General features: G+C 43.4%; 1 protein-coding gene across 3 annotated transcripts in view; it reads right to left on the bottom strand.

Moving 5' to 3' along the window:
• The window catches only part of ZMAT3 (zinc finger matrin-type 3), an 87,099-nt gene that overhangs the window by 26,387 nt on the left and 37,088 nt on the right, over window positions 1–23,624 (bottom strand). For all 3 annotated transcript variants that reach the window (XM_063441050.1, XM_063441051.1, XM_063441052.1), the window contains 3 exons: window positions 17,313–17,432; window positions 13,007–13,173; window positions 8,945–9,042 (listed from right to left, as the gene is read on the bottom strand). In XM_063441050.1, coding sequence (XP_063297120.1) covers window positions 8,945–9,042; window positions 13,007–13,173; window positions 17,313–17,432 — 385 coding nt within the window. The remainder of the gene's footprint in view (window positions 1–8,944; window positions 9,043–13,006; window positions 13,174–17,312; window positions 17,433–23,624) is intronic.

Below are 23,624 nucleotides of genomic sequence, written 5' to 3' on the forward strand. Positions count from 1 at the left end.
CAACAATAAACGTAGATAAGAGAAAATACACCCATCCTATCTCGGATAGAATGTAAACAGCAGGCCGGAAGGTAAGAAAAGTAAATCCCACTGGACAGGGCCAGGAGCTAACCTAACGCAGGAAAAAACTACCGACCCTATAAGGACTCTGGGAGGCAGATACAGAGTAGCTGGTAAAGACAAGGAAAAAAAACACCGCTTTCTCCTGTAGGAGTCTGAGTACCGGTCCCTGCCTGTGCGAAGTTCTCCTTGGAGATGTGCCGTCGCCGGTTTGGAGTAAACCGTGGATGTGTCCGGGGTCTTCATAAGAAACTTTGCCCTTCAGGCATGAGGTTTAGGGCCTTCACCCTTCCCACCATATTCAGATGGCCGTATACTGGTGTCCTCTTGAACACTATGGCAATGGCTTTTGCCTGGACACCTGCCTATCTCCATGTCACTGGTGCGCCCTGGGTTTCCTCAGTGATATTACCTCAGGCCTGCGGCCAAAAGGGGTTCGGTACCCATAGCGTAGGCCCGTCAGTAGGGCCTAGGCCCAGCAGGCCAAACGAATGGACACAGAAAGGTTAGCCAAGCAAATAGTCACAGACATAGCCGGCCATTCAAGTAGGCACCGACATAGCAGGCTATTCAGTGGGGCACAGACATAGCAGGCCGTTCTCATGGGCACAGGCATAGCAGGCCGTTCTCATGGGCACAGGCATAGCAGGCCATTCTCATGGACACAGGCATAGCAGGCCATTCTCATGGACACAGGCATAGCCGGCCATTCTCATGGACACAGGCATAGCCGGCCATTCTTATGGGCACGAACATAGCAGGCCATTCTTATGGGCACAGACATAGCAGGCCATTCTTATGGGCACAGACATAGCAGGCCAATCTTATGGGCACAGACATAGCAGGCCAATCTTATGGGCACAGACATAGCAGGCCAATCTTATGGGCACAGACATAGCAGGCCAATCTTATGGGCACAGACATAGCAGGCCAATCTTATGGGCACAGACATAGCAGGCCAATCTTATGGGCACAGACACAGCAGGCCGTTCTTATGGGCACAGGCATAGCGGGCCGTTCTTATGGGCACAGACAAAGCAGGCCGTTCTTATGGGCACAGACAAAGCAGGCCGCTCTTATGGGCACAGACAAAGCAGGCCAATCAATGGGGCACAGACATAGCAGGCCAATCAGTGGGGCACAGACATAGCAGGCCAATCAATGGGGCACAGACATAGCCGGCCAATCAATGGGTTGTGTATTACCATAATCTTATTATTAACATGAATTTATATAGCGCCTTCCAATTCCGTAGCGCTTTACAGTGGGTATTGAATGAGTAACGGGGACCTCTGAGTTCGGGTAGAGGTCCCTAAAAATTATAGATTCTCAGGGCATCTCGTGACCTAGGACCCTTAGACAATCAACCCTTTAGACAGCGTAATGCTGTGTGAGTAATTTGAACCGGGACTGGCAGTCCCTATGTGCCCAGCAGTCCAATAGTGGTATTCCAGCTGAATTGGATATAAGCGGAAGTATTCCAGTGACCATCATGTCCATAAATGTAAGGTACACTGAGCGCTACTGTCCATGAACTGTGGATAGGTATGCACATGCACACACGGATCTATTTGAATTATCTTAGCATATTATAGATTACCATCCTCATACCACGTGAAGGGTATTGTAATCACGGACACCCCAAGGAGTAGGGTTAAACAATAGCCAACACAATGACTCTCCCCAAGAACCTGATAAAATGTATGTTATCAGCGTAGACTCGTCTTCCATATCAGTTTGAGTCAGAGCCAGGTCTGTATCTTATATATACACGCCATGGGCAGAGAACTCATACCAGAGTAGTCCCCTCTGCGACCTCATAGCTGGGCCAGAAAAAATATACACTGAGAAGGACATGAATCCAAGAGCTAACTGGCAATGTACACACCCTGTACCGAGCCTGTATACTGCGTTCGTATACACCTGTTACTCGCAGAAATCTGCGATATACCCTGACAGAACGCACGGTAGTCAGCGATACGCACTGTCCGCAAAATTATCAGCGATCTGAGATACACACTGTCAGCAAAACTCACATGTCAGTAGTAAAACTCACAGCAGTCTGTGATACACGCTGTCAGGAAAACTAAAACTCGAAGTACACTGTCAGACCAACTAAATCTGAGATCTACACTGTCAGAAAGCGCACAGCGATCTGTGGTATATACTGTCAGTAAAACCTGCAGTAATCTGTGATACACACACCAATCTGTGGTATATACTGTCAGCATGATACACACTATCAGTAAGAGTCACAGTAATCCAAAGAACCTATCTAGTGAGGCAAAGGATAGGGGCAGAAAAACAATAGCTGAATAGTGCAAAAAATACTTCTAAAACCTATAATATATAGACACATAACCAGCTAGAACCATGGTACTTGGACATGGCCAGAACCAGATGCCATAAAAGTATAAAAATGTGCTTACCCCTTATCTAAGTGGCGAAATGGCTCTGCATGCTGAGAGCCAGAATCCCAGCGTGGAAAAAAAACCATGCGGTCCACCTACCGTGGGTGGAGTAGGGGCCGCGAACGAGTGTTGGTCGTGTGCACGTGTCTCCTGAAGGAGCCGGCCGCTGTGAGGCGGCCATGTGCGTGAGCAGGTCCGGCCGCCGGGTACTCGCGACCGATCGCGAGCAACCCCGCGCGGTGACAGGCTCACACCGGAGCTCGGGGAGTCAGAGGAGACAGCCAAACGGCTAGTCTCCTGACACCCTGAGCTAAAGCGCCCGCTGCCCGCGGAGGGCATAGGAAAGAGGGGGGGGGGGGACAAAAAAGGGGGGGAGCGACCCTGGCAGCATCCCCAGAAACCCCCAGAAAAACCCCCACCGAAGGAAATCAGCCCCAAAGAAAACAGGGCCAATCAAACCAAAACAATAAGTTATAAAGCATATTAAATAGAAACGAAACACCACATGATAACTAGGTAAAATGCATAAGCCATAAAACTGATAACTACATATAATGAAAATAATATATAAAATAAATATACAGCCTATAAACCAAATAAGAGCAAATAATATATGTGTACATAATATGACAACAAAAGAAGGAATATAATATATAAAATAAACAAATAAAGTAACTATAAGCAGAAATATAAATCCTAATAAATCACAATAAATCCCAAAGCCACCCACTATAAGCAGGAGGCAGTGGTACTCTGACCTGTACTGATGCAGAGCAGCAAAGAAAGAGGAAATGATGCATGGGGAGGGGAGTTTTATAGTACCTAACTTTTTTCTGATTGGTTGTTTTTTCTGTGCTGCTGTGGAGTTCTAGTAAAGAGAGACTTAAGCAAATACGAAGCCTCCTGTCATGTTATAAAATTGAAACTAATGATCAGGGAGAAATCATTGAAGTAGATTTATTTTCTTAAAACAAGTGAAGCCATAGGGACCAAAATTCTACCTGTAGCAAGTGTTCAATGTGCCTAGTCCCTCAAGAACGTGATCAACAGTACTGAATCCTAAAATCGGAAGCTGGTATATTCCAAAAAGTGATGGGCAACTGGAATTTCAGATTTGCCTTCCAAAAAAACTATTCATATTGAGGATTAATGTCCCCAAATATATTGCCTCAATGTATTGTCATTTAACCAAGCATGAATTCTGTCACTTGGATGTGTGATCTTATTTACTACATGAGTTGTGGTACATGTAAGACGATATTAATCCAGAACAATTTTCCCAGTTCGAGGAGGTTTGTAAGTATGCCCAGGGGTATTGTGGCTGTACACTCCTCAGTTTTCAGCATGTTATACTGTACATAGTTTGTATACAAAATACTGCTTTCACTATGTAACACAGTTCTGTCTCTTTAACCCCTTAAGGACGCATGATGGAAATTTTCTGTCATGCTGGTCCTACCCTTAAGGACGCATGACGGAATATTTCCGTCATGCAGTGTTTTTCCAGCAGGGTCTATTACCTTGCTGGTAACTATGAGCCCCAGGTATCATTTGATTCCTGGGGCTCCCCTCTCTCACCTGGGGCCAGAATTAGTGTCCCCAGACTGACTGATGCTCTGTTTGCAGAGCTCAAAGTGAGCGCTGCAAACAAGCATTTAAATGGGGATTTAAATCCCCACTATTACAATTTGGTGTGATCAGGGTTAAATCCCTGCTAACACAAGGGAGTTCCAGGTATCAATGGAAACCTGGGGCTCCCCTCTATCAGCTGGGGACATTTTTAGTGACCCCAGCCTTTTTGATGAGTTAAATGCAGTGCTGGAAGTCAGCGCGGCATGTATCTGCTTAAATAGGCATTTAAATGCCTATATCTAGATTGTGGTGTAAGCAGGGTTAAATCCCTGCTCACACCAGGAAACCCAGGTATCATTAGAAACCTGGGTCTCCCCTCTGTCAGTTGGGGTCATTTTTAATGTCCACAGACTGACAGCTGAGCTGCATGCAGAGCTCAAAGTGAGATCGGCATGCAGCTGTTTAAATGAGGATTTAATCCCCATAGAGCACAATGCAGTGTGAGCAGGGTTAAATCCCTGCTCACACTAGGAAACCCAGGTATCATTAGAAACCTGGGTGTCCCCTCTGTCAGCTGGGGCCATTTTTAGTGGCCCCAGGTTTTTAGATGAGCTGCATGCAGAGCTCAAAGTGAGGTCGGCAAGCAGCTATTTTAATGGGGATTTAAATCCCCATAGACAGCAATGTAGTGTGAGCAGGGTTAAATCCCTGCTCACACTAGGAAACCCAGGTATCATTAGAAACCTGGGGGTCCCCTCTGTCAGTTGGGGCCATTTTTAGTGGCCCCAGGTTTTTTGATGAGCTGCATGCAGAGCTCAAAGTGAGATCGGCATGCAGCTGTTTAAATGGGGATTTAAATCCCCATAGAGCACAATGCAGTGTGAGCATGGTTAAATCCCTGCTCACACTAGGAAACCCAGGTATCATTAGAAACCTGGGTGTCCCCTCTGTCAGCTGGGGCCATTTTTAGTGGCCCCAGGTTTTTTGATGAGCTGCATGCAGAGCTCAAAGTGAGGTCGGCAAGCAGCTCTTTTAATGGGGATTTAAATCCCCATAGACAGCAATGTAGTGTGAGCAGGGTTAAATCCCTGCTCACACTAGGAAACCCAGGTATCATTAGAAACCTGGGGGTCCACTCTGTCAGTTGGGGCCATTTTTAGTGGCCCCAGGTTTTTTGATGAGCTGCATGCAGAGCTCAAAGTGAGATCGGCATGCAGCTGTTTAAATGGGGATTTAAATCCCCATAGAGCACAATGCAGTGTGAGCAGGGTTAAATCCCTGCTCACACTAGGAAACCCAGGTATCATTAGAAACCTGGGTGTCCCCTCTGTCAGCTGGGGCCATTTTTAGTGGCCCCAGGTTTTTTGATGAGCTGCATGCAGAGCTCAAAGTGAGGTCGGCAAGCAGCTCTTTAAATGGGGATTTAAATCCCCATAGACAGCAATGTAGTGTGAGCAGGGTTAAATCCCTGCTCACACTAGGAAACCCAGGTATCATTAGAAACCTGGGGGTCCCCTCTGTCAGTTTGGGCCATTTTTAGTGGCCCCAGACTTTTTGATGAGCTGCATGCAGTGCTGAAAGTTAGCACTGCATGTAGCCATTTAAATCCACAAAGAACACTGCAGCTGAGCGATCAAGCTCAGCTACAGTCATTCTCTCAAGTGATCTGGTGCTTGGGAGACCCCCAGGGTCTGAACAAACCCTGGAGGATCGCCCTCTATGCCCAAATGCCATTCTGATCAGTGCTGGGCATTTTTAGTTGCCCAGCACAGATCGCATTGCATTGGGAATAATGTCTTCAATGTAAGAGATGGGAGACTGCAATACTGAAAATAGCCAGTAGATGGCAGCAACATACCACTGTGTTTTAGTTTAAAATCCCTTTACTAATATCAGCACTGATATTAGTAGAGGGAAACCTTTGGGATTAAGATTAAATTAAGGATTACAATTAAGGATTATTATTCGGTTTAGCATAAGTACTAGATTTATTATCAGGTTTATTACTGGGTTTATTATTAAGTTTATGTTTGAGATTAGGTTTATAATTAATTGTAGTATTGGTATTATGTTTCAGATTAGGATTCAGATTATGGTTCAGATTAGGATTAGGGTCAGCACGGGCATCCCTTGCTGAATATAGCAAGGGAATTCCTCGGCTGACACCAGCAGGGGGAATCATTTTAACACTATTGCTAAAGGTAGGATTGAGATTTGGATTAGGGTTATAATTAGGGTTACACATGGGATTACGTTATGGGTTAGGATTGTGGTAATGGTTTATTATTAGATTGAGGGTTAGATTTAGGATTAGGATTTGGTTTAGAATTAGGGCTTGGTTTGGGATTAGAGATTTAGATTAATATTAAGATCGCTACTTTCCAAAGATATGGGGTATGCATATGGGGTATGCATATGGGGTATATTTGTACTGAGAAGATGTTGCTTAGTACAGCTAAGATAATTTTATGACAGTGGGAAACGGGATATTTAAAAAATAATCATCAGAAATACTATGTGTATGTAAAAATGTTAAAATAAAAATGAATACCACAAACTTTGAAACAAAATGGTAACAAAATGTCACTTCAATAAAGCTTATAATATTTTATATGAGGGTCCCCATGTTGTCCACTTTTGTAAATGGTATGCATTGGTGGCGTTATTTAAATATATGAGCGACTAAAATGCCCCAAAATGAAACAATGACCATTCGTCAATTTGTCATTTAAAAAAAACTGTAATGGGCCGGGTATGATTTTAGCCCTGTATTTTTTCACAAAAACCTGGCTAAGGTGTACAAAGGGGGTAATTTTGTACTCAGGAAATATAGCTGAGAATAATTTTGTGATTTAATTTTACAGTAACATATATCAAGTTTCCAAAATTAACTACTAAAATACAACATGTGTGTATAAAAATGCAAAAATAAAACAATATGATAACATTTGAAAGTAATTGGTGCTAACATAACTGTATAATAAAGCTCAAAATATACCATATGACATAGCCCGTGGTGTCTACTTTCACAAATGGTATGCATTTATGGAGTAATTTTAACTGTCAAACTGCTACAATGCCCTAAAATGTGATATAGACACACCAAATCCATTTATCAAAATTCTAATTGTAAAAACTGTAATGGTCAGGACTCGTTTAAGGCACTGTAGCTTCACAGGATAGTGTCAAAGACATACATTGGTGGTATTGTTTTATTCAGAAGAGTTTGCTGAGCATAATTATGGGGTTTTGATCACAGTGGCACATACCAGACTTGAAAAATGACCCCCAAAAATTTAATGTGTATGTAAAAAATGCAAAAAAAATATTTGACCACAAAGTTTGACATAAACTGGTGAAAAAATGGCATCACGCTAAGGCACAATATATACCATATGAGATACACTGTAGTGTCTACTTTCACCAATGGTAGGTCATTGAGGGATAAATTCAACAGTTAAACTGCTACAATGCCCCAAAATGAGACTTGCTCCATCAAATTCATCTATCAAAATTATCACTGTGAAAACTGAAATGGTCAGGTCTCTTTTATGGCACTATAACTTCACAGGATAGTGGCAAGGACATAGATTGGGGGTATCATTTTACTCTGTTGATATGGCTGAAAACAATATGGGGTTTTCTACAGCAGTAGTATATATCAACTTAATGAAATACACATTAAAAATCCTTGTTTTATGTGTGTATGTTAGAAATCTGAAAAAAACACAATTTTACTACACGATTTAGCAGAGATTGGCAGCGAAATGGCTACGTAAAAAGTGTCAGAATACCCTTTGGTAAATAGCCTGTGATGTGTGCTTTATATAAATATATACTTTTGTGCAGCAATTTTGCTTTCTGTGATGGCTATTAAGCTTACAAGACAAACATGCCAAATTCTAAAATTGCTCCACATTAAAAAAAGTTTTTACTCCTTGTATTTTGTGACCTGTAACTTTCAAAATAAGCTGAAATCCTAGACATATTATGTACTCTGAAAATCAGAACAACTAATTGAATATTTTTAAAATTACTTTCCTTAAGCTACACTTATTATACACACGTTATTATTGCCTAAACTGTGAAAAAAAAATTTTTTTTATTTATTTCATTTTTTTTTCATTTTTTGGGTTTTTTTTAATAATAAATAAGAATTTATATATGTATATGTCACATCAGATTAAAGCCCTTTTTGTCCTTTAAAAAACGATATATGACATGTGTTGGTGTAATAAATAAGAAAAATGCAAACATAGGTTGAACACAAACAGCAAAAAATGCAAAAAATGCTTGTGTCCTTAAGGTTAAGTCCAGTTTTTGAAGCTGCGTCCTTAAGGGGTTAAGCATGACATGAATAGTTTTGCTCTATTTTGAAAACATAAACAGTCTACTTTTTGATTCCTAACAACTTTTTCGGTGGAAGAGACTCTGGCCAGGCTGGCAATTTCTATATGCAATGGAGGGGTGCGGGTTAACAAGTCAAAATATTTTGAGTACAAATTGCTAAATGTTGAGACACATTCTACTGGTTTCCATTGGTGACTGCTCCTCACTTAGCTCTTTGCCACAGGATAGCATCTCTTTTTGTCTTAATACATCTCCCAAGGGGTGTCTTTTTGGCACTTGTTTACATTTTGTTCACACACATTCTGGTCACTTAGAAACCAATACACACAGCTGGGCAGTCCATTGCTGTTTGCATAACACTATGAAACACGAGAAGCTCATTTCTTCCCATTAAGTCTTACATCCCAATAATCATGCACTTGTGTACATGTGTGAATGTGTACTCTGTGTACATTATTCTGCCAGTGTAATGGTTTTTAGACATGCGAGTGCTCTCTTAGTTTTGTATATCAAAATAATAGAAATATGTATATGTATATTCTCTCTGGTACCTGTACTATTCTGTGGAGTGCAAGAATTTCTTCTATTCTGCATCATTTTATGGTCATTTCCCTCTTTCCGTGCTCTCCTTTTGCATTCTGCAGAATCCCTGTATGTGACAGAATCAAAGTATAAGATACTGCTGTTTTAATAAAAAATAAAAAAACAGAACCCTCATCTTCCCATGATAGTCAGATCTGGGATTACATTTCAACCACCCTGCTCCCACCAAAACAACAAACAGGGTTGAAAAAGTAGTTCCAGTGAGAGCGAGTTCTGTAGATGAAATATATCAATGAGGGAAATTCAGAGAAGAATCACTAAATCATTAAAACGACATAAAACACACAAGTTCTAAAGGACCCACCCTTTTCAACATTCGTGTGCGGAGTTACATCTTTCGAAGGTATAACACATGAAACCTTTATATGGATAGGCTGAGGTTCTAGAAGACCACGCTGGGTTCCAGTACAGTAAGCTAACAACAGGAAGATGGATCCCCTGTGAGTTTGTACCAAAACCAGACTAATTAAAACTAGTAAATATCACCTGATCTGGTTAATTTTGATTTCTGCTTCAATTTAAAAAATGCTAGGTTTTGATGTAGAAAAATCTGAATTTCACCTAAACCATATAAATGTGTGGTTTAATTTTTTCTTATGTAAATAGTACATTTAAAATATGAATGTTGCAGTATTATTGATACCGGAGAAACTGACGGAAGCCAAGCACAGAGAGATGGACACAGGTTTCTTCAGGAAGGAAGAGATTCTTTATTCGATTCACCGATCGGGACTCAGAGGGACTAATGTCACCAAAAAACAGCAAAGTCTGAGTCCTGATCATACAGTGTAGGTCCCTTATATAGGCATGTAGCTCCTCCCATAATCAGTTCAACCTACACATACTCTTATCTAATCAACAGAATAGAGACTAAAATCCTGTTTGACCACATGGCTTGCCCAGCACAATGGAGATGGGGAAATACTACTTATGCTCATTACACTACTGATTGTATCTTAGCTACGTGTAACTGACTTAACTGGTACATCAACATATGCAAGTGCACATACCACGTGGCAATCTTGTCCTAATAAATTTATTTTTACTGAGATTCCACCACATTATGATGTTGATAATGATTTTATTGTATATTGGGATCCTTAAAATAATCACCATTGCACTAACAGACAGTCAACTCAATGTCAGCCTTTGAGATGTGGTAGGACAGTTGGCTACAAATTTGCAAGAATTACATGATTTTTATATCAAGTCAACAAATTACTTGAATTTATGCTTTCAAGTATTTAGGTTGTTCTAGAGGCAAAGTTAGATCCAACTCAGTACTATACAGTACAACTGTGCCCTAATAAGGTGGAGATGCGCTTAAATGCTAACTAAAGTTTACAATTGCTGCATAATGTTCATTTTGTTAGGTATACTAATCAGGTGAAATGTCTTATAAGCATTAAATAATAAATATTCATGAAGAGATTAAGACTAATCCCTATTTTAAATACGATAAAGTAGAATTTACAACAGATATGATGCCAGAGGAAGTTAGGAGTCATTCTGTAATTCATAGTTAAAGGGAAACTATAATCACCAAAACAACGTTAGCTTCCTGAAGCAGTTTTCGTGTGTAGATCATGCCTCTGCAGCCTCACTGCCATTTAAAGTTAAATAAGTTTTGTTTCTGTTCATGCATCCCCACACATGCCATGTCTGGGATTCACACAGCCTGCATGACAAAAAAATCCTCTGTTAATCAATAAGGTCAGCCACAGGCAAACAGACATAAAGTCATTATGAATATTAAAAAAGATATGTCGACTGTACCTAATAATTATTTCTAAACATTTTATTGAACTAAAATAATTTTTATTATTGCTACATTTGATATTTCAATATGCAGATCATGTTTTTACATCTAGTATTGTATAATACTATCCTTATTATCCCAGGAGAGAAACGGGATCGTCAGTAATGGGAGAAAGCAGAATTTAAGGACAGTAGCCACAAAGTAGATATTCTCCAGTAGACAAAAAAAAAAATGGAACATGTACATCCAGACCCAGCTCTAGGATTAAAATCCCTAATTTTAAAATCCTAACCTCAATTTTAAAAATATAACAAACGCATACTTATGTGTGTACTCATGGTATCATGGTTTATTGTGATGTGTTCAGAACCCTCAAAGGCATTATTTTTGAAAAATAGACACTTCACTGTTATATTGACAGCAATAGCGCTCCTATGTATATTATTTTTAAAATGTAACAGATGTTTATTTCAGATCAAGGTGACAACAATGATTTGAGGCTAGAGTAATACAAGCACAAGCAAGGAGCCTGAATGTGAAGCGTGGTAAAACTGAAAGGATTTCAATATTGGAAATATGTTCATAATATGTTAAGCAAGCATTCATTTTCATGTAAATGTATAGCCACAGGCACAAATGCATGTTAGAAACAACACAACATGGTGATCTCACATTGATAGTGCATGGTTTTGATACCAAATACAATATGCCTACTGCAAACAGATTTTTTTTACAAAATGTAAAAGCCTAAGAGTTAGAGCATAATAACTTGTACAAATAATACAGCTTGTGCATACATGTTTAGTAGTATTATATAACACTTTCAAAGAACAATATAGGGTTATAGTTTCAAGTTATATTTCAACCCCGCCCCCCTAGTAAACTGAGAGCTCGAAGGGTGAGTTCTACTTACATTTAAGCCTACGCTGCCCTGTCTCTGTAGGGAAGCTCCGCCTCCTTAGTTGAGATAATCAAGATTGGCATTGTTTTCACTAACAGCGTTAAAACTAGTGGGACATGGCACCGACGCCTCTTCATTGAGATTAATAGGTCTAGGTGCCTATAGAGTCTCTTTAAAGGGACACTATAGTCACCAGTGCAACTACATGTATTCCTGACCCTATAGTGTTAACACCACCATCTAGCCCCCCTGGGCCCCTCATGCCTCCAGAAATATAGTAAAAATCTTACTGTATTCAAGCCAGAAGCTGTAAATCTGCATGCTGTTAGACTCAGGAAAAACAAGCAGTCTGCTGACATGTGATAGCCTGATCCAATCACAGTGCTTCCCCATAGGATTGGCTGAGACTGACAAGGAGGCAGATCAGGGGCAAAGCCAGCATGATTCAAACACAGCCCTGGCCAATCAGCATCTCCTCATAGAGATGAATTGAATCAATGAATCTCTATGAGGAAAGTTCAGTGTCTGCATGCAGAGGGAGGAGATACTGAATCACAGGATGCTGTGCACAGTGCTGCCCTGTGCTCTGCTGACAGCAGATCTGAGTGGGTGGAGGCATATTATGCCTCCATCAACTCAGAAGTCCCTCTGGTTCACTCTGAGTAACTGCAACTGGAGGTGTTCCTAGCTTTCAATGTAAACACTGTATTTTCTCAGAAAATAGAGTGTTTACATGAGAAAGGCTGCAGGGAGCTATAGTTCTCACCTGAACAACCTCATTAAGCTGAAGTTGTTCAGGTGACTATAGTGTCCCTTTAATGATTTTGCCTGGAACTTATTACTAACACTATAGTGTCCCTCTGTTTCTCCCTTGCATTCCCCCTAATCCCTCCTCCCTCACCCCTCCAGTTGCAGTTAAAGGGTTTAATAGTCTTTTAAATACTTACCTCTTTCTGGGGCCAAGATCCCTCATCATTGGTTATTTTTCCCCCACATGAGTCCAGCATGTGTGGTGCGCATTAGGCAGTCCCCATAGGAAAGTTTTGAATCGATGGTTTCCTATAGGGGATTTTAAGATCGTGGATGTCCTCACGCAAAGCGTGAGGATGTCCAGATTTGTTTGACTGCCACTAGAGGCAGTCTTAACCCTAATATATAAACATTTCTCTAAAACTGTATTTTTTATATTGCAGGGTTAAGGGGACTGGGACAGTACACCCAGTACCCCTCAAGGAGATGAAGTGGCCTGCGTGCATACAGTGTCCCATTAAATATTAAAACTGGTTGCTACATTGTCTGTGTCCTGTGTTCTATAAACATTTTCTAAGCCCAGACTCAATCAATACTTACATTACGGAGGTGTTTGAAGACTCTGATAATCGTAGCCTTTTTGCGTGGTTCTTTCCTTGATAGTGAGCTTGGGCTACCACAGGAGAGCTAAATGAGGCATCACACAGTTTGCAATAGTCATTCTCAGTGGCAAGAATCACCCGCCCACCTGTTTTGGGAGATGTAACCTGTAACCAAAAATAAATTAATAAAAAAATAACTGCTGGTAAAATACCATAAGTAACTCATCCTGTCCCTAGACTCATATATTATCCTCTCTTTGTATTTTTTTCTAAATTTCAGATATTGTGATTTTGATAAATTGTATGTTATTATCCCCTGAGACATAATTTAATGGTCTCTATCTATGTGTCTACATTTAGACATAAAAATGTTGACTAAAATTTGGCTGAAAAATAAACCAGGACTAACACATGCGTACCTCTGAAAGTAGGCTTTAACAAATAACTGACCATAAGAACATTCAGACAATTATATAAACACAGAATTATACTCAGCTGGTATAATAAAGTAATTATGGTAATGTTACTTATACGTTTATATTATTTATTCATTGTGTTTTGCAGTTTTAATGATATAACAATTAAGCACAATAGCTATGAATATAAAACACAATAACTATTTATAATGGAATAAATCTCTGGGATATTCAAAGACGATAACTTGATCATTGAGCAAGCTGCAGACCATAGATTCACATTTAATGTAATAAAGAGAAAGACTGAAAAAAAAAATATGAGCAAAGTAATTTACTAAAGTGAAAAGCCAAAGTGAATTTCAAATCTAAGGTCTAAAATACTGTGTATCTCTTGGTCCCCATATCCCCTATGCGTGTCTCATTCTTCCCCCAGCACTTCTGTGTGCCTTTGTCCCTCCACAGACCCTATGTGTGTCTTTGTACCCCCACCCTATGTGACCCTATGTGTGTTTTTGTACCCCCACTCTACTATGTGTCTCTTTGTTCCCCCCAGCCCTACTGTGTGTCTCTTTGTCCACACAGCCCATCTTTATGTCTTTGTTCCCTCAGCCCCACTGTGTATTTCTTTGCTCCCCCCAGCCTCTCTGTGTTTCTCTTCGTCCCCCACCACTGTGTGTCTCTTTATCAGTACCACAGCCCCACTGAGTGATTTTTTTTTTCTCTCCCAGGCCCACTTTCTGTATTTGTCCCCTTAGCTCCACTGTGTGTCTCTTTGTCATCCCTAGCCCCTATATGTGCCTTCTTGTCCCCCAAGCCCTCTGTGTGTCTCTTTTTCCCCTCAGCCCTCTTTGTGCATCTTTGTCCCCACCTGTCCCTTTGTGGTCTTCTCCTTGTCCCTTTGTGGTCTTCCCCTATCCCTTTCTGGTCTCCCCACGCCCTTTTGGAGACTTTCACCACCCTTCCCTTTATGGTCTTTTATCCCCTCGTCACTTCATGGTCTCTTCCTCCCATGACCCTTTTTGTTCTCTAACCCCCACCAACTATACCTTTATGGTCCCACCTCCCCCTTGTATTGTTGTGGTTTCTCTCTCACACCCACTTTGCACATGCCAGCTCACCACACTCATGTATCAAGGTCTTGCCATGGACCGCAGTGGAGGAACCCTCAGTTTCCTCTACCCAGTCTGACAGGAAATGGTTTGGAGCTCACTACGTGCCCTTCTTATTAGACCGGGAAGGAGATACAGAAGCTCCTCTACCGTGGTTCGCGGCTCGGCAATGCTACATGCTGTGACCGGTAGGAGAGTATTGTGCGCTCCCTTCCTGCCAGTCACCTGGAGTCTGCACCCCCCGGGTCGGGGTGCCCGGTACAGCTGCCTAGTTCATCTAGCGGTCATGCCAGCCCTGGGTCAGAATATCTGCACTGAGAGCAATAATAGCTCTCAGCAATAAGAGCAATTACTGTATTGCTATTTTAACCTGATATTGGAAATGTACTTTGAATTCTCCCTAGTGAATAACCCTGTAAATCTATATATCATTATCAGAACATCTTATATTATTGTTGTTTTATGTATAGGTTGTTGCATTAAAGTTAAATTCTGTAAACTCTGTAACTTGCTTTGTAACTTTGCATCCCAGGAAATATACTGCCCTAGAATTAGCTAAGCTTTGAGATAAAAATGTAGAAGGTTTATTGTTTTTGAATCTGTGTAATAACATAATTTGTATCTGAATAAACTGAATGTCTATTTTTTAAATGTAATTACTATGGCACTATTTTACCCTAACATATAGACACAATGGGCAGCCAGGGCCGGCGCTACCATAAGGCAGCCAAGGCGGCTGCCTTAGGGCGCACCGGTTCTGGGGGCACAATGTCAGGCTGTCCGGCAGGAGGGAAGAGCACTGTGCTCCCCTCCAGCAGGTTACTAGTTGTAGCATGGCCGAGCGTAGCCCAGAGCGTTCTGCCCACGGAGCCCAGCCTCTGCCTGCCCACCTCCTACAGGCTGAGTGGAGGGGGCGGGGATATGAATGACATAATATCCCTGCTCCCTGGGTACCACACAGCACGGCTGGTGCCCAGTGATGAGGCTGGGCTGCAAGACAGGACTCCACAGAGCCGGACAGCATGCACCCCCGGGACCAGATTGAACTGATGTAAGTATGTAATTGTGAATGTCTTTGTATGTAGGTATGTCTCTGTATGCATGTATGTATGTCTCTGTATGTATGTATGTCTCTGCATGAATGTATGTCTCTGCATGAATGTATGTAGGTATGTATGTATGTGTGTCGTTGTATGCATGTATGTATGTCTCTGTATCTATGTATGTCTCTGTATGCATGTATGCCTCTGCATGCATGTATGTCAATGTTTGTATGTATTTATCTGTAGGCCTGATGTTTCTGTATGCCTGCATGTCTCTGTATGTGTGTATGCCTCTGTGTGACTGTGTCTGTATGTCTCTGCCTGTGTGTCTGTATGTCTCTGTCTGTATGTCTCTTGTCTGTATGTCTCTGTATGAGTATGTCTGTGTTTATATGACAGTGTATCTGTATGACTTTGATGGTGTGCCTTTTATGACTGTGTGCCTGAAAACGATGCCTGTGTGCCAGTGGCTTGGAAGGAAAGACTCACAAAGGGATCTGGAGAGAAGGGACATACAAAATGGACTGAGGTGAAAAAGAGCCACACAGAGGGACTGTGGTGGAGAAGGAGACAAAGAAAGGGCCTGGGGTAAGAAGGAAACACAGAAAGGGGCTGGAGGGAAGAGACACACAAAGGGGCTGCGGGGAAGTAAGATAAAAATGGGGTTGTAAGACACACTAAAGAGGGAATAAAATACACAAGAGCACAAAAGGGGTAAGAAATTCAAAGGGGGAGGGGGAGGCTTACAAATAGACACACATGTAAGGATGCATTATTTTTTGGGAAGGAGGGGGGCGGCAAAATGCATCTTCGCCTGTGTAGCTAAAAATCTTGCACCGGCCCTGTGGGCAGCCCAACCAAGTGTGTGAAGTGCCAGTGAAGTTTTGCTCCTGCATTAGAACATTGGCATTTTGAAGATGTGTCCATTTCAGGGCTAAAATAATTTCAAGGTGCGATGTCCCTGACAATCATTCAAGGGTGTTTCCCCACCCAAGTCAGACTCGGTGCTGTAATGTCTGACGTCAGTATTGAGTGTGGCACTTGTTACGCATGCTCTTATTACCAGGAATGAACATCTGTATAAGTAGAATTTTACAAGAAACAAAAGAGGAGTCACGTGACAAGGGAGGGGAAGCAGGAAGCTGCAAGGAGAGAGTCTCATTCCTGGAAACAAAGTAATACCCTTTTTTATTTGATTGAATAGGGTCTAGAACACTATACAGGGATATTGCCCAAAGTGAGAATTACAAGTGAATGTAAAGTGAATTTAAAATCTACGGTCAAAGTAGCAGAAATAGAAGCAGAGCTGACAGAGATGTTTTTCCACTTCTGCTACTTTGGCCTTAAATTTTAAATTCTCTTGGAATTCTCACTTTAGTGTATAATCCTTAGGAATACATTGTTTGTATTCTTAATGCAATAGTGTTCCTTTAAATATTTTATTGTATTTATGATAATAAGCAATTGTATTTAATGTTAAAGTAGTACTTTATATTTTTAACACAATGTACGCATAGTAGGTCACTATCAGTCTTTCATGAGGATGACATGGTGGCTTATGCCACAATACAATCAGATCTGCTATAATCACTTATGCTTCATTATATATTAAATACGAATATTTCACAAATTCAACACATCAAGACAAAAAAAATCTCAATACACTTCATTGTAAAATACTTGAATTAATTAAAAATCAATAATTGACTTACTTCACACAATTAATTGGAACTTACATTTGGAGATGTAGCGGAAGCCTGGCCTGATGTCGTTTCTAGATTATGACTTAATCTAGATGAGGCTGGACAACTACTAGATGCACAATAATTCCGTAACTTCTTGCTGTGGTTTTTGCCCTAAAAAATTAGGTTAATCTTTAAAGATTAGACATTAAAAAAAAAAATAAGTAAAAAACAAAAAAAAAACATCAAAAAGCAAATTAAATTGTCAACACTGGTTTCCAGTTAAAAGTTAATAAATATGATTAAAATCACACACGCACGCACCCACCCACACACACCCAGGCTCTTGCACTCAACCCCTACAAACAAAGTAATTGAAGTAAATACATAAATATATGCATTCTTCTTTTATAATGGGACTTTTCAGTCTATATGTTATATTAAAATGTTCATTGACTTATTCTTCACAGTGTTAATCTGTAATTTTATGACAAGACACGGAGGCTCATATTGCATAACCCTTTCTTTACTGTCCACCAATAGCAGCAAAGAATACAAACATAATGGAAAAAATGAAGAACATACATTAACATAGGCCCCTCCCAGCTCAGGTCCCGGTATATTAGGCAGCACTTCCCTTCCATATCCCTCTTTCTTTGCTGCTCCGATCAAAGATAAGTACATGTCACTTTGTCTTTATAGCTATTTCTTTCAATACCGATTTAAATTTATTCTCAGTATTATTAGTTGTTTACTCTGTTTAACCTTTAGCTATTGTTACTATATTCTTATTATTGTTATTAATTTTATTAGTATTTTATTAATATTTTATTAATATTGTATTTTCATTATTCTATCCTGATTTATCTTATTGCTTATTGCTTCTTGCTTTAATTGTTTTCCTCTCTCATACTTGGTAGTTGCTATTGTGCCCAGGGTCCAGACCCCCCTTTATTTTCTCTTACTCTCCGTTTTATTTTCTTCATTGCTTTTTCCCGCATCGGCGCCATTTTGCGCACGTTTTGTCTCAAGCTGTCTTTTTCATAATGCACACACACAGCTAACCCTTCGGCAGTTAGGGCCATTCGGCTGTTTGCCGCGTTCGCCTGTTTCTTGCGAACGGCCCGTTCGTCAGTTTTGTATTTTGTCCTATACTCACCTTGTATTCATTTAATTCTCCTCTTTTAACCGAACATTCAGTTTTTTCTCTTTATTCACCTTACTTCATTTTTGCCGCGAATCTCGCGAGATTCTCGGCGGCCATTTTCTAAACTTCCTGTCTTCTTCCCTATTCCCTGTCAGAGTGTGCACTGGTCTGGGCCCTGGTGAGATCATTTTTTTTTTCTTTGCTTGTTAATACTTTGGGTGACTAACCCAAATCTGTTCCTTGTCAGTTTTCCTGAGATTTAGTATTGATTCACTAACTATACTCACTCTATCTAAAATGCCTAAACCCAGACTAAATTCTGGTTCACCTCCCTCTGGGGAGTCTGATGCCCCACTCAGCATGGGAGAAGCCCCTGTCACCTCAGGTAATTCACCTGCTCGCTCCGACAGAACTACCCACTCAGATGGGACTCAGTTCTTAGCGCTACAGCGCTCAGTGACAGACGCCATTATGGCAGCAATGGGATCCATGTCCTCTACTCTCTCCCACACCATTTCCCAGGCCCTCCTGCCACGTCCTTTGGACGAGCGCTACTCGGGCTACACGACGCCTCAGCCGCGTCCTCCTGTGGACCCACCGGGAGATTTACCTAGGAAAGCTACCCACAAATCTAGATGTCCCTCTGCCTCCAGAAACACCATGACTGGCGTACCTTCGGTCGCCCCTGAAAGCGTGTCACAACCACGCAAGAGAGCCTTTCCGCGCCAGGCAGAACGGGCGCGGCTATGGAAATGTGCCAGAGCACAGGTAGAGAGCGACTCCGACTCAGAAATCGGGTCAAGTGAGGAGGCTAGGATTGAGTCGGACAGCGACTCTGAAGCGGATGCCGCTCATACAGGTTTTGACCTCCTTCCCTCTGCCCAGGCAGAGACGTCCGGGGGCGAACCAGGGACTAGGCACTCCGCGGCCGCGGAGTCCACCCCGTGTGGATCCGTCAGGTGTTCCACTCTTCGACCCGGATGATTTACACCATCCGAGATCGGCAGAGTGGCTCCCGGCCGACAATGTTGCCACATATTTGCAGAAGTGGGTGCGACACCCACTTAGTAAAGCGGCACGCAACAAATTGAGGGCAGAGTGTCCAAGGCCTATTGTGCCTAACAAAGTTTGCGACACTCCAGAGGTAGACCCCAAGATGACCCAATTCCTTACCAAGCTAGGCTGGAATCCCCGTAAAGGGCTCAAATCCGCCTTAAAATCCTGCCAGGATAAGCACCTGGACATATTTGGCCCATTGGCTAAACTATTTGATTTGGCGGAAGACGCCAGAGCGGAAAACCGCATGGTTGACCCTGAAGACCTACGTGGTTGGGTCCAGAGAGCAATCTGTATTGCAGGGAATGTTAACACCTCATTATCAATTGAGAGACGTAAGGCTATCTTATTTAAGATAGAGCCCAAATTGGCTAACCTCGCCCTAACAGAAGCCGGTAGGGACGCCCAAGGCCTCCTCTTTGGCGATTCCTTTATAAAAGACCTGGGTCGATTTGTTGGGGCATTTACTGCCCTGGATAAGGCTCAATCCTCTATGAGGCGAGTTTTCCAGGGACGGGTCTCTACCAGGGCCGGCAGATCCAGGAGCCATCTGTCCGGCCGGAGCTATTTCCAATCCCGTGGCACGGGACGAGGCTCCTTTCACTAACGCTCCCAATACCAGGAGGCTAACACCCGCCCCTCCTTCTTCCCATCTCGAGGACGCCCGTGGCCCATTCGAGGGTTTCACATAGAACTGATAGACTACTTCGTACACATTCCCCCTCCTCGACCGATCTGCTTTTCACTCCAGGATCGCAGACGGATCGACATGGAGCTTTCCACCCTTCTTACCAAAGGGGCTATAGAAAAAGCACCTCCCGAACCCACAGGGGTCGTAAGCAATATTTTCTTGGTGGAAAAGAAAGGCGGACAGTTGAGGCCCGTCATTAATCTGCGCCCCCTCAATGCCATAGTCCGATACCGCCATTTCAAAATGGAAGGTATTCACCTACTAACGGGACCTTCTCCTTCACGGAGACTGGCTGGCAAAGCTAGACCTCAGGGATAAATAGCTGATGGTGCCGATTGCCTCGGACTCCCGAGACCTCCTACGCTTCCAATGGCAACACGAGACTTGGCGGTTTACATGCCTACCCTTCGGCCTCTCATCAGCACCGTGGTGCTTCACAAAGCTACTACGCCCTGTGATGGCATGGCTACGCAGCCGGGGAGTTCGTCTAATCGTATACTTAGGCGACATACTCCTTATGGCTCAAGATCGCTCCACTCTCCTTACCCACCTACGGCTGGCCATAAATCTCCTTTCCCGCTTGGGCTACGTTATCAATTGGGAAAAGTCATGCCTAACCCCCGCCACGCGGATGGAATTCCTAGGATTCCTCGTGGACTCAGGGGAGGCGACTCTGAGCCTGCCAAGGTCCAAAATACTCGCCATACGCAAGGAGTTACGCAGAGCACTGGTACGGCCCCAACTCACCCTGCGACAGCTGGCACGGCTCATTGGTCTACTGGCCTCATCTATACAGGCAGTGTTCCCGGGCCCACTACACTACTGGGCACTGCAACGACTGAAGATCGCACACCTGAGAGCCGGTGCATCCTACGCAGACCAGGTGTCACTGGACACCGAAACAAAAGACGAACTGCGTTGGTGGATTCTCAACCTGTCCGCATGGAACGGCAAGGCGATCTTCGGCCCGCAACCGGAATTCACAATCGACTCCGATGCAAGCCTCCATGGATGGGGGGCCCATTGCGACGGGATTTCTACAGGAGGCCGTTGGTCGGCAGCCGAATCACGCTACACATCAACGCACTGGAACTTCTGTCAGGCTCCTTCACCATCCGCAGCTTCGCGAGGGACAGAGCCCCAAACTTACATCCGTCTGCGCAAGGACAACGTCTCAGCAGTGAGATATGTCGACCACCAGGGGGGTTCACAGTCAGCAGTGTTGGCCACCCTGGCGAAGGACTTTTGGGAATTCTGCCTGGAACGGAACCTGATGGTCCACGCGGAGTATCTACCTGGTCTTCACAACGTCCAAGCGGACTGGGGGTCATGTTATCTTTCAGACTCCAGCGACTGGAAGTTGGACACGGAGGCGTTCTCCAGTTTATCGTCTCTCTGGAGTCCCTTTTCTATCGACCTCTTCGCTTCCCGTCTCAACACCCAGCTATCTCGATTCTTTAGCTGGAGACCAGACCCGATGGCGGAGGCAGTAGACGCCTTCTTGCAAGACTGGAGCGGGGACCTCCTATATGCCTTTCCACCGTTTTCCATGATTCCACGCTCCCTCCTCCAGACCCGCAGACACCGGGCAGAATTAGTCATGGTGACCCCATTCTGGGAAACCCAGCCTTGGTTCCCCCAAATTCTCGAGACGACAATGGACTACCCACGGCTCCTACCGTCACGCCACAATCTACTGCTAGACCCGATGGGACGGTGTCACCCGCTCCGGTTGGACGGCTCCCTCCCACTCCTGGCATGGCGGATCTCCGGGGAAATCCAAGGAGTTTCGGACACGACTAGACGCCTGTTGGCGGAAGCATGTGTGGCGAAACCGAACTCGCCACGTGTCCTTGGAGGGGGCTGCTTGCCCGCCTCTTGCCTTTGGACTATGGACCAGACTTTATGGGAATGTGATACCCCAGATAGCCATACCATGGAGCCTATCTATATAATGAAAGACTATGGGAAAGACTTTAGCTCCATGGCAATTGTACTGTGTGAGTAGGATCTGCGCGCTATTCGGTAGTTTTGTGCGTGCAGATCCCAGCTATCTGGGGATAGGTGAAATGTCTGTGTGTTATGTGTAAATGTGACTTTATGTATTTTAAAGTGTTTTATGTTGTTTTGCAACCATGTGGTTAATGGAGTCTGCCTTTAGTCCTGGGTAATTGGATTACTTCTCCAATTAACTCCAGGGCAGAAGGGAGGAAACCAGGGTGCATTGTGGGGATGTTTTTCTGCCAGCCAGAAAGGAACAAAAGATACTTTTAGTAACTTTTTAACCCCTGGTCGGATTCATGCCATTTTTTAATATGTTGTTCCCCTGAATGGATTGATTGTGGATATGTATTTTTATGTGAATGTGATGTATGGTTTTAAAGTTATGAAAGTTGTGTAAAAGTATATGTTACACTGTATGCATAATGGGATTATGTGTCACACTAAGGGGAGGGGATGTGTGGGAGGTAACATCTATGTCATTGGTTCTTTTATGCCTCCCCCTGGGTGTGGCCTGTATGTGTGAGTTGGAAATAAAAGCCAGGCTGGATGAGCCAGTCCAGAGTTCCTGTTTTACCCTCAACTTGAGTCCTGTGTCTTATTGGGGGAACCTGCTACAAGGGATTGCTATGCTAGGCATATTCCCTTGCTATAATCACTGAGCTCTTGTAAGAGCTTGTTCCTGCTTCGTTCTGAAGGGAGATAGCTGCAGCCTGCGGTGCTTATGGTGTCTGGTGGAGTGCTTGGAGTCCTCTGGAAGCACTAGGAGCATCTTTCAACGGAGGTACCCAGTCGGGGTGCCAGTGGATCCGTTACATTGGTGGCAAGCGGTGGGATGGCGTCCTAGTGCGAGGAGAAGCAGCTCAGAGACACCGGTAACGTGTGGAGTTGTGCAGCGTCCCTATCTTCAGCAACATAATGGAACCAGCAGTGGCTACAGCAAGCATGGCGTATAGCTACTCCGTACTAGAGTTTGGCACGATGGTAGGGTTGCGCCTGAAGTTTTACGGACCCAATCCAGAGGAGAAATACGTGCGGTTCGTGTGGGACATGGTGACCCGGAACCTACAACACAGGGCGTTGAGGGAAGGCCAGTGGGCACGTTGGGAGAAACTCCAGCCACAGGTAGAGTGGGACGAGGAAGAAACCGAAGTGGCCGGGGGAGATGGGACCGAGGTCTCTCTACCGGCCCTACAGGGATGCTGGGCACCCGGCCCAGATCCCCAGCGGCAGTATGTTTTACAGGGAGGGGAGACAGTCGGTCTCACTCCTCAGCGGCAGAATGGGTTATTGGAGGAAGAGACAACCGGTCTCCCTCCCCAACAGCAACCAGAGGTACCCGAGGTAGAGGACCTCATAGACTGGTCCTGGGAGGACCCCCTGCAGGCAGGTGGAGATGGGACCGAGATCTCTCCACCGGCCCTACAGGGATGCTGGGCAACCGGCCCAGATGCCCAACTAGAGCTGGAGT

This window comes from Pelobates fuscus, chromosome 2 (assembly GCF_036172605.1).
Source record: "Pelobates fuscus isolate aPelFus1 chromosome 2, aPelFus1.pri, whole genome shotgun sequence".
Classification (NCBI taxonomy): Eukaryota; Metazoa; Chordata; class Amphibia; order Anura; family Pelobatidae; genus Pelobates; species Pelobates fuscus.